Genomic DNA, 12503 nt, shown 5'->3' with positions numbered 1-12503 from the left:
CTTGTAGATTATAAACGGTGTTGTTTCTATTAAATACCAAAATTCAGTTTCAGATAGATTCTTTTCATACGTCGCTCAAATTTACGGTTTGTAAAAATAGAGCCTAGTATAGGGTTGACTTAACACATTTTAGGTTCAGATGTAAATATAAAATGTATTATTACTTAATATTTTATAAGCGATACATGAATTAGAAACATATTTTAAAACTTAATTTAATATATTAATTAGTTTATTTTCATATATTTATAAAACTTAATTTAAAACTTTTAATTCTAAAAATATTGAAACAATCAGTATCAGAATAAATATCATATTTTAAATGGTCATTGTCTCTCTTGACAATTTTGGACCTTAGTTATTGAACAATGAATTTTTAGTAATGAATTTGTTCCAAAAACTATTAATTCTAATTTTAATTTTGATATAGAGAGAAATGAAAAGTAAAATTTTTGGAAAATTAAAATTTTTACTCTTAAACTACCAAAAACTTAGTAAAATGTATTAATAAAATGTTGAAGATTCGAAAAGAGTATAATATTTTAAAAATAATTTTTATTTATTAAATTTTTGGGTCTTAATTAATATTTTTATATTGCAAAACAGATAAATAAGACATTATAGTAGCCAATAAGAGTGTTCTAAAAAAAATATTAACCAATAATAAATGTCTTTCTTTTTTTAGTGACAGGCTTTACTTTTTTTTTTGTCTAGTGTCATAATTTTCCATTCATCTCAATTTTTAGATTATGACACAACTAGGGATGGCAATGGGGCGGGGCGGGGCCGAAGGATGGGGTCTTCGTCCCCGCCCCGCATAGTTTTATCTTGCCCCATCCCCGCCCCGCCCCGCATGACGGGGAATACTTTCTCACCCCATCCCCGCCCCTTGGGGCTCCACGAAGCCCCGCCCCACCCCGTAAAACTCTACTTTTTGTTAATTTGCCCTACAAATAGTACAATTTTTTTAATGAAACCTATTTCATTAATAAAAATATACTTGAAATTACAACTAAATTTATCCCATCAAATCAAATCAATTTTTAGAAAAAATTGAATAATATATCCAAGTGTTTATCAAGACAATCATTAAAAAAATAAATAAATAAAAATCTCATAGTATAACACAACAAAATAAAGGCAAAGAATCACATTGAGTAGAATAAAATATGCTAATATTAATATGTTTGTTTAAATAGTAGGGTTTTAGGGTATGAAAATTTTATAATTATAACCTTTAGTAACGCGGGCGAGGCGGGGCGGGGTGGGTCTAAAAAGCCTAAACCCATCCCCGCCCCGCCCCGTGATGCGGGGCTAAAATCTTGCCCCATCCCCGCCCCACCGCTTTTGCGGGGCGGGGAAAACCCGCGCGGGGCAAAGCGGGGAGGGGCGGGTTAAGCGGGGCGGGGAAAAATTGCCATCCCTAGACACAACCCAAAAATTAAATAAAAGAAACCGGTGAAGTTTTTTTTTTTTAAACAAATTTTGGATAAATTTGTTTTGAAGTTATGGATTAATAGGAGAGTGTCTTATTCTGTAGGTATTTTAAGTGGAGTTTGAGATATATTTTTACCAGGTTGTTCTCAAGTTTTATCCCTGTTAAATTTAAGGTCTAAGAGTATTTTTAAATCATATAAAAGTTTAGTCTAAAGAGCAGTTCAAAAAGAGAAATCTTTTTATAGATAGTATAAATAATACAAATGGACACTTCATTTTAAAAAGAGCACAAGAATGAAGAACCCAAACTTGGTTTCTAAAAAAAAAAAAAAACTGGGAAAAAAAAGAACGAATAGCTAATAAAAAAAACAAAACAACACTGTCAATAAGAAACAAATGGCTAAAAAAGAAAAAGCAAAACCTCAGGAAAAAAAAAAAAAAAAAGAGGAGGAACGAATGAGTCTTTTGGGTTAATATTGTAAAATTCAAAGTTTATTTGCGTTATACCAACTGTTCAAAGATAATTGGGAATCTGAGGAGAGAGACTGAATTTCGGCAATGGCATTGCCGAAATTCAGCCAAAAAGTAGGAGAGAGAATGAAGGAAGAGGAGAGAGAAAATCTTTGAATTTCGGCAATGGCATTGCCGAAATTCCACTGCCCAATTTTCCCAGTCCTGTACGTCCGAATGTGCCCGAGTGTGGAGTGCTCTTAAAATAAAAAAAAAGCAATGACGGCAATGTCATTGCCGAAATAGGGGAATAATTTTTTTTTTTTTTTAACAATTGTGATAATGGCATTGCCGAAAATGGGAAAAAAAAAAGTGATTTCGAAATCTCTAGAAGAGTAAAAAACAGATTTCATGTCCATAATATTTTTACAATAAATCACATATAATTAGTTATTATTAGTTAAAAAAATTGGTGACAACTAATTGTGGCAATGGCATTGCTGAAATAGGAAAAAAAAATTGTGGCAATATCATTGCCGAAATAGTGAAAAAAATAAAAATGACAAACTACTTGAAACAATTACATTGCCGAAATAGGGAAAAAAAATTGAAAATACCATTGCCCAAAAAATATTTTCCCCTATTTCGGCAACATTACCGTAAATGAAAAAAAAAAAAAAAAGAAAGAAAACGGCAATGGGATTGCCGAAATAGGGGGAAAAATTTTTTCCCTCTATTTCGGCAATACCGTTGCCGTAATTGTGAAAAAAAAAAAAAAAAAAAAAAAAAAAAAAAAAAAAACGGCAATGGGATTGCCGAAATAGGGGGGAATTTTCCCCCCTATTTCGGCAATCCCATTGCCGTTTTCTTTCTTTTTCTTTTTTTTTCTTTTTTTTTTTCCATTTACGGCAATGTTGCCAAAATAGGGGAAAATATTTTTTGGGCAATGGTATTTCCAATTTTTTTCTCCCTATTTCGGCAATGTAATTGTTTCAAGTAGTTTGTCATTTTTATTTTTTTACTATTTCGGCAATGATATTACCACAATTTTTTTTTCCTATTTCGGCAATGCCATTGCCACAATTAGTTGTCACCAATTTTTTTAACTAATAATAACTAATTATATGGGATTTATTGTAAAAATATTATGGACATGAAATCTGTTTTTTACTCTTCTAAAGATTTCGAAACCACTTTTTTTTTTTCCATTTTCGGCAATGCCATTATCATAATTGCTAAAAAAAAAATTATTCCCCTATTTCGGCAATGACATTGCTGTCATTGCTATTTTTTATTTTAAGAGCACTCCACACTTGGGCACACTTGGACGCACAAGAGTGGGAAAATTGGGCAGTGGAATTTCGGCAATGCCATTGCCGAAATTCAAAGATTTTCTCTCTCCTCTTTCTTCATTCTCTCTCCTATTTTTGGCTGAATTTCGGCAATGCCATTGCCGAAATTCAGTCTCTCTCCTCAGATTCCCAATTATCTTTGAACAGTTGGTATAACGCAAATAAACTTTAAATTTTACAATATTAACCCAGAAGACTCAGGAACGAATAGCTAATAAAAAAAACAAAACAAAACTGTCAATAAGAAACAAATGACTAAAAAAAAGAAGCAAAACCTCATAACATTGGAAGGGGGGGGGGGGAGGGGGGGGGGGCATTTTAGTCCAAAAATTTGCCCCCTATTTTCACTCCAATTTTTTTCCTATTTTGGAGAGATTGAGATTTAGTAGACTCATAGAGAAAACAGCTAACCCTACTATTTTTCTCTCCTTCTGTTCCTTCCAACCAAACACTCATATTCATTTTCTTTCCTATTTTCCACTCATTTTTTTCCATCCTTTCCAAAATCCACCAAACCAAACATAGCCTTAATGGTTGAGCCGCCCGTTACACCCATAATCGACTAATAGTAGGCTTAAGCTATTCAAGCCCAAAAAAAAAAAAAAAAAAAAAAAGTTTTTACATTGAACCTCCTACATTAGCAATTACTAGTAGTTCCGAAAGTTTTATAATATCCATGAAATCCTGTGGGACGAGAGATCTGTACATGCCTAAGGGGATAGTTAAATATTCGAAAAAGTTTGGACACCCTTGTTATCAACAAAAAAGAAAAAAAGAATTTTTTACTAGGAAAGGATCCAAATTAAATAGTTGTAATATTATTTAACCAAGTAACTTTAACCCAATTTTATATGAGCCCAATTAAGAGGTACTGATAAAAAATTTCTCATAAAAAATATAAAAAAATGAATGATTAATAGATGTCTTAGAGACATCCGTTAGTAAATAATAATAATATATGGCAATTCAATTGTTAGAATGGGAGAAGGATTTGAATCCTACTTCTTTTTATAAAGAAGACCAAGTAATGTCACTTTCAGATTTTTGACAAAGACAATTTAAAATCTAATCGCTGTTAGGATTGAACATTCAGAAAGCAGTGCGATACTTGGAAAACAATGGAATCAAAAGCTTGGCTATATTACCGTTGGTTCAAAAAAAAAAAAAAAAAAGACTTGGCTATATTATTGAAAATTAATTACTGGAGACGTCGTTTAGGATATTTATATATATACTATTCATTTTATGGAAAAGATATAATTTTGATACTCTCAAAAATATATGGCAATCTTTATTTAAAATTTCATTCCACCATATAAAGAGAATAATTACTTGAATTGATTTTAAATGGAGTGACACCATACGCCTAGTTTTCTAATGACTAAAACTTTGTCATAAAATAAAAGAACCTCTATCCACTTGTATTTCATATACAGAGGTTCTGTGCATTATTCCAAGTGTGGAATATAGAACGCTCCCTGTGATACCAGAGTTACTGGGTTGTGTTTGCTCAAATGATGACAACCACAGAACAATATCAGTGACCAATGATGATTTTATGGGAACAACATTAAGCTTGACAATTTTTTGTTGACGAGTAAATTTTAGATTTATGAAGACAAAACAAGGAAACATACCATCAACAATGAGCAGAGGATCATCCTCGAGTCTCAACTCTCAGGCAGAGCAGTCGCTGGTTAACATCCTCTTCAGGCAAAAGCTTTGGCTTGTATACAGCTAGAGAGGCTTATTGTATCTGTGAATTCGAAGAGCATGCTCATCTTCCATAATTCTCTTGCAATCAATACCAAGCATCTTAAATTGAAGTCCTTTCTAAGCTGTTCTTTTCTTTTTTTTGGTCAGGACCAGGATTATAAATATTTCAAATTGAAAATTATTCAACCAGGAAAAAGAACTTCAGGTACAGTTATATCAAGATTTATAAATAATAAATAACTACGCAGAAGTTATCTGAAATAAATTTAGTAAGGGAATTCCTTCATCTCAAGCAGTAATATCTTGAAATAAAAAGCTACCATGACAATTTATTTACATAAGGCGATCTGGTTTCTCACAATTACAATGGAAGACATTGACAATGAAGTTTGACAGAGCAACTTTATAGATCCAAAGTGACATCATTGTATGTTTCAGCTCAGAACAATATCAATTCAACAATCACGGATAACGCAAAAGTCTTAAGATTTGCTCCATATTTTTTATATTAGCCTGTTATTTTACGTTAGCATAAGGATATCCTCTTAGTCATAGCAAAAAACCTAATATAAATATGGGCCTAAAGAGCTTAACGCAACCCTATACCTTTCCTCAAATCTCTCTCTCTCCACTTCTTTTCTCCTTCTCTCTCTTTTAGTCCTAATAACTCATATTTTAATACGACTCAACTTAAAAACTATTAAGCATACAAGAGAGATTGGTTGTTTCAACTTCCAAGCAAGCAAATAGTTTGGTTTTTTTCCAACTACTAGTGACTCAGTATCAAACTTCAAGCTGTAAAGCTTTAAGATGCAAATATGCAGACAGTGCTGTTCCATATCCCAAATCTAGACTTCAATATTTTAACATGGCCAAATAATTAAATAAAACTATTTCTAACACGAGCATACAACTCAGGACTTGATGATAAACAACTTCAGCTTCCTATTTGATTACTTTTGTTTTTTTATATAGGTAAATGTGATTGAACTAGCACTCTCTTATTCAATCGTCAAAGACTTTACCAATTAAGCTAACTAGAACCCAAAGCTTCCTATTTGATTACAGATGATAAAAACGTCCATCCATCCTCAACAGAGGTTATCACATGCCTATGGAATGCACATATCAATTATACAGCAGGTTCTACACAGAGTAGAACTAAGCAATTTAAAGAAAACTCAATAAAATGGAAACTAGTCATTTCCCTTACCTGTTTGAGTAAATCTACGGCAGACAACACAAGAAGATCGCCTTCTTCTTTCCTTTTTATTTTTTGATAACTACCCTTCCCCTCAGCATCAGTTGAAGAGGTTTTTTCGTTTAATTTAATTATCAAACCATATACAAAACGCTGGGATTCATTGAACATATGGCATTCAAAAATAACATATAATCACGAGATAATACCAAAATAACATATACAAAACGCTGCAAATTTCTTAGCTTACTCTGAATGAGAATTTGAAAGTGAAATCAAAGCCACCCAACATGCTTTTTCAGAAGAGAAATTCCCCTATTTGTGTCTGTGTCATACCCATCATCAGAGGCTTCGATTCGGAGTAACACGATTCAAATTGAGAGACTGAGTTGAAGGGAGATAAAGGAGGGCAACAAAGAGAGTCAATTCTCGAGGCAAATTGGTTTAAAGGAGAAAGGAAGGGCTGAGAGGGGGAGAGATGAAATCATATATAGATAGATATTGTAACATGGAGTAACTCCCGCAAGGAATGTTACACTGGTTCATTTGGCCTTCAATTCAACGCCTCAAAGGTTAAGATGGATGGCAATTAAGAAGGGATAACATTCTGCAAGCAAAGAGAAAGGGAGAGGGGTGATGAGATTTTCATAAGGCTGACGTGGCTTAATAGGAGGCTAAGCTGAATTTATGGCTATGCCTCCGTTATTAAATATGTATAGATGAGAGATTAACATTGGCATACACCTAATAATTAATCCTAGGATAGCTGAAGAGGATGCATACACTTATATTATTTAAGTCCAACCACGTAAAGTTTGTAATGAAGCAATAAGAAATGATGATTACGGAGTAATTAGATATAGTCAGAAGAGGATAAAAGCCAAAATGATAATCCTGACCGGTGAACTAAACAAATGAGGAAACTGACAAAATGCATGTTCAAAGGTAAAAGAAATACTCTGGCTTTGTAAGGAAAGATACCTGCCTTGCCAGATTCTTTGATACTCATGCTCCATCATAGTTTAGATTCCACAACTTGAAGCTGCAAGGACCAGTTCACAGCTTTTGCAATAACAGTTTGCCTCACATATACTCAAAAACCTAGGCTGCAACATCATAGAGTCTTGGGTCTTCACTGCAGCAGATAAAAGAACACCCCAAACTTCATCCAAATTCTGTTCAGATAAAGAATTCATCTAACTAAGAAAAATGTAAAGCTACCAAGGACCAAATTAGGGAGAAACCATAGTCAACCAGATTCTGACAAGTCCATTTTAAAGACTTCAGCAAGTATTCTTTGCATATCCCATATTACACAAGCAAACCACTTACAGACTAAGAGGATAAGTTCCTTAATATTTTGGATTGAACAGACAAAATTAAGTCAAGAGTCATAACTTCAATTAATAAAACGCAGTAATGTAAACTAAGATCAGTGTTAACTGAAAACCAGCAAATGACCCAACATCTCAAATTTGGGAAAACTTTTGATCATTATCATTTCAAGGGTCTCTAGCATGTCAAAATATAATCAGAAAATTATACAAGGAAAACAGCATTTACAGCAATACTCATAATCAAAATGAATGACGCTAATACATCTCAAGCACGGCGTTTACTCAAACGCCAAGAATTCGGCTCATGATATCTGTCATAGAGTGGCTCAATCCTTTCTTGTCGTTTTCGCTTGCTCAACTTTGTAGAATCTGCTACTTTGAAAAATCTAGGCGCCAGTTCCACGAGCCATTTAGGATCAATAACTGTGACCTCTCGCATGTACTCCTTTGTAGTCATCACCAGCTCATGGTAGATGACCCAGTCAGGTTGCCTCTGGAAAAGAGCACTGCTTGGATGTATATAGACCGGTTGGTTCTCTACTAGGGTCCTATAGCCCTCTTGTGGGTCCTTTCTAGATGCATGGAAAAAGAACCCTGCAGTAATCGCCTTTCGGATCTTTGTAAAATTTCTCCCAGCAGCCACTACGTCCAATTTATATCTGCAATGGTTTAAACTTCATATATCAGTATAAATGTGTCAAGTAAGCTCCACAGACAAAAAACTATAAACAATAATCACCTATTGCTTCATCAACAAAACCAGTAGAACAGATATGGCACCCATAAAATTATATATTCAAAAAGGTACAGTAATGATTAGCTAAATCAACAAATTAAAAGTTGTCTATAGCATTTGCTGCCAATTTTGCAACTAGTTAAATGGATAATGAGGGAAAAAGTAAACTTCTCTTCCAGCAAGCATTAGGGCTCATGAAAAGTCCTGATATCACACAGATTGATACCACACAGACATACAGTTTGTTACATTTAAGTGTGGGAGGGGGGACTCAAACCCTGGAAGTCTCCCTTGGAAAGGCCAGGAAATGCCATTTGACCTATTTGGTGCTTAGGGACCAAATATCATAATTGTGGTATCCAAACTAGGATGGACAACAAACACTATTCTTTCAAGCATGAAAAGAAAACAATATTCTCAATTTACTAGTATAAGATGCAAAATAATAAGACACTACTAAAGAAATACAGACACACAAGGACACCCAAGAGATTAGTCTCAGGTGCCTAAAATTTGCAGAAGATATGAAAGAAACACTTGGAGCAAAGATAAAGGCAGGAAACAATAGAACAACTTCAAAAGAAAATAGAAAGCATACTTGTCCATGATGGTGAGTAGCTGTTTTCTGACATCCTGTGCCCTCCTCAAGGATCTAGACTGAACAAAGTTCTCAAAACACCAGGGCCCAGAAAAGTTATTACTTTTCCAAGCCTCATAAACCGCAAGTAATGTCAGATGGTCTCCCTCTGGCTGGAAAAACTTGGCCCTCTTCTGATCAGCTTGTGCTTGTTTCTCTCTAGGCCTGTAGAAGATATTCCCTGTTTGAATCATTGCAATGATAGTCAAAATCTCATCACTGCATCCAAGGTCCACACTGGCAAGCAGCATCTTAGATAATGGTGGTTCAAGAGGAAATTCTGCCATTTTCCGGCCCAATTTGGTCAGAAGCCCCTCCTCATCAAGAGCTCCTAGACTGTACAGCTGTTCCATGGCAGAAATGAGAGCTTGGGGAGAAGGTGGATCCATGAAATCAAAAGACAGAAGATCATTTATCCCCATAGCTTTCATGGTAAGCGTAGTCAACCCAAGATTTATCCTCTGTATTTCAGGAATTGAAGTAGGGGACATCTCATTGCGGTATGCACTCTCTGTGTAGAGACGATAACATTTCCCAGGTCCCGTACGCCCAGCACGCCCAGCTCTCTGCTTGGCTGAAGCTTGTGAAATAGGAGTTATGACCAGCGAATCAAGCCCTTGCTTTGGGTTATACACATTCTGCTTTGCAAACCCAGGATCAATAACATAATAAATTCCATCAATTGTCAAAGATGCCTCAGCGATATTGGTAGCAACTACCACTTTCCTCTTCCCCGGAGGTGCAGGTTCAAATATCCTTGACTGCATTTCACTAGGAAGTGCACTATAAACCGGTAGAATAATCAATTCTGGAACATTTTTACCTAGCCCCTTCATCCTTTCATAAAGAGACTGGCACGCAAAATCAATCTCCTCCTGACCAGTCAAGAAGAGAAGGATGTCTCCTTCAGGTTCTGTCAAGTGGATCTGTAGCACAGTAATTAGAGATGCATCCAGGTAATCACTTTCTGGCTGTTTGGTGTAGAGTATCTCAACAGGAAAAGTTCTACCAGGAATTGTAAATATATTACAGTTAAAGAAATACCCTGAAAACTTCTCCGCATCCAGTGTTGCAGACGTGACAATCAAGCGCAGGTCGGGTCTCCGTTTTACTAGTTGCTTGAGTAATCCAAAAAGAACATCTGTGTGTATAGTCCTCTCGTGTGCTTCATCAAGCATAACAACAGAGTACTGAGAAAGGTTTTCATCGATCAAAATTTCCCTAAGAAGCATACCATCAGTCATGTACTTGATGACAGTATCTGGACCAGTACAATCTTCAAATCGAATAGCATATCCAACTTCCTCACCCAAACGACAACCAAACTCTTCAGCAACCCTCTTAGCCACAGACATTGCAGCCACCCTACGGGGCTGAGTACAGCCAATTTTACCCTTCGTTGTGTATCCAGCTTCTGCTAGATACTGAGTTACCTGAGTTGTCTTACCCGAACCAGTCTCACCAATTACAACTAGGACTTGATTTTCATGCACCGCCTGAACGAGTTCCTTCTTTAATTTGTAGATTGGCAAGCTCTGCCTCTGCTCCTGAATGGACAGCTTCGATCTCTGCCCAAAGCTAAGTGATTGTCCATAAGCATCCTTCTTCCACTCTGGCATATCATATGCTGATAAACCAACACCTCTAAGCTCCTGTGCTAGATGCCTCTCACCCGTCTCAGGCATAGGGTCTTCCCAAGGACGATTCAAATCCTTAGGAATAGAGTCCAGCATAGTTCTCTGCTGCTGTTCTCTTACTTCTCTGCGCTCCTTTATAAGCGCAGACTGAAGTGCCGCTGCACGACTCAAAGACCCTTCTGGATTCTTAAAAATTTTCACAGGTGACATATCCATTGAATACCTGCTCTGCCCGTGTAGAAACGCTGGTTCATCCTCATTCATCTCAATCTCAAGCTCCTCCTCAGCACCCTCTTCTTGATATAATAATCCATCTCCTTCCTCATCATAAGTGGGATAGTCTGCAAGTGTCAAAACACCTGAAGCAATCAACTGCTTCGCTTCCCACTTCTCTGGCGAACTCATCCTCTTCAACGGTCTCCGGGAAGGAACAACATCATCCTCCTCCACTATCCTAATCCCCGAAAGGCCCGTCCTCATAGTAGGCCCCTCCCTCGTCCCAGTTGGGTTTGCCCTATTCAAATCATCCTCCGGACCCTTCGGCAGCGGAAGAAGATCCTTACCAGTATGCTGATCGACATCCCTCATTGAAAGACTCATCTTCTGATTCGAAACAGAGATCACCTTCACATAAACCTCCTGATCCCGCTTCACAACATCCTTGGCATTAGTAATCCTCCGAGTTGCAATCTGCGAAACATGGACTATACCCTCTTTCCCCTTAAAATCACTCAATTGCACGAAGCAGCCAGAGTCCATCACTCTCGAAACCTTTCCCTTGTAAACCTTATAAACTTCCGGCTCATCTGAGTGGTACCGCCGATCCTTATTGCCTCTCCTATAATCAACATTACCACTATTATCTTCATTCTCATCGTCCCTCCAATGCTTCTCATGGCGATCGCCATGCCTTCCTTTACTCCTGTAGTCTCTTCTATCATCATACTCATCATCTTCAACATCCCTTTCTCTACGCCTCTCGTCTCTGTCGTAACCACGCCTATCTCTTCTGTCTCGATCTCTTTCTCCATCTCTGTTTCGATCTCTATCTCTATCTCTGTCCCTATCTCTACCTCTACCTCTACCTCTATCTCTATCTCTGTCCCTGTCTCTACCTCTATGCCTATCTTCTGCTTCTTCTTCTTCTTCCCTCTCTCTACGCCGCTCTCGGGCCTCCAGTTCGATTTCCCTATCGAGCTCCTTAGCTCTTTCCCTAGTATCCGCAATCGCTAGGGCACCATACTTAGGTTTCTCACCGTCCACAACGCTTTCCTTCTTCGATTCCTTCGGCTTCGGAGGAAGAATGGCGTGGATAATCGTCAAAAGCGTACGGACAAAGTAATCGGGCATCTCAGCACCATTCTCTTTCAGCTTCGAGTCGAATTCGTCGACGGTCTCGCAGTTTCTGCCCAAATCGGTGATGAACTCGGCGAGAACTTTGTCTCCAAACCCTAAATGCGTTTCGAGTTCAGAGCAAACCTTGGAGACGAGTGACAGGTATTCGAGCTTCTTCAACCCGTCGTCTTTAGCGGCGGGGGCCATTGTTGAAGATACAGATATAGCAGAGATTCAATGAAGGAAAAAAGATAGAGGGAGAGATTTGAGGATTTAGGGATTTTTGATAAGCGAAACCCTAATTCCACTGTGTGAAAGTTTAAATTGTTGGTACTAAGGAAATACTATATATAACTAAAACTCACCGCTTTGAAATCGGAGTATATATGCGAAGTAACAGAGATTTACGCATCGCCGCCTTGAAATAAGATTTTGGGCTTTTATCCTTCAGAAATTACACATCGCCGCTTCTGGATTTGATTTTGAATTTTGAAGGATGGACTGTACTCTATTCTCTATACGTTCTAAATAATTGTAGTTTTTATCACCTATCAAAAAAAAAAAAAAACAAAAAACCAAAAAAAACAAAAAACAAAAAACAAAAAACTTTATATCTATATCTATATCTGTATTTTTTATTTTATAGTTTTAGAATCATTTATAGC

The 12503-nt window shown here is 36.7% G+C and overlaps 1 protein-coding gene across 1 annotated transcript; it reads right to left on the bottom strand.

Moving 5' to 3' along the window:
- Nucleotides 1-7594: 7594 nt before the first annotated feature.
- LOC126712370 (probable pre-mRNA-splicing factor ATP-dependent RNA helicase DEAH5) lies at nucleotides 7595-12354 on the bottom strand. The gene is made up of 2 exons (XM_050411674.1): nucleotides 8828-12354; nucleotides 7595-8152 (listed from the first exon to the last, which is right to left on the bottom strand). Exons 1-2 carry the CDS (start codon nucleotides 12043-12045, stop codon nucleotides 7759-7761), a joined length of 3612 nt encoding a protein of 1203 aa, XP_050267631.1. The 5' UTR covers nucleotides 12046-12354; the 3' UTR covers nucleotides 7595-7758.
- Between the last annotated feature and the right edge of the window lie 149 nt (nucleotides 12355-12503).

Source organism: Quercus robur, chromosome 2 (assembly GCF_932294415.1).
Source record: "Quercus robur chromosome 2, dhQueRobu3.1, whole genome shotgun sequence".
Lineage (NCBI taxonomy): Eukaryota > Viridiplantae > Streptophyta > Magnoliopsida > Fagales > Fagaceae > Quercus > Quercus robur.
This window is presented reverse-complemented; position numbering and strand designations above follow the sequence as displayed.

What these genes read in the sequence shown, in the direction of transcription:
- LOC126712370 (XM_050411674.1), bottom strand. Translation starts at nt 12,045, where the DNA reads ATGGCCCCCGCCGCTAAAGACGACGGGTTGAAGAAGCTCGAATACCTG. An exon ending in CTACTCACCATCATGGACAA is followed by an intron (nt 8,153 to 8,827) that starts GTATGCTTTCTA and finishes AAACCATTGCAG; the next exon opens with ATATAAATTGGACGTAGTGG.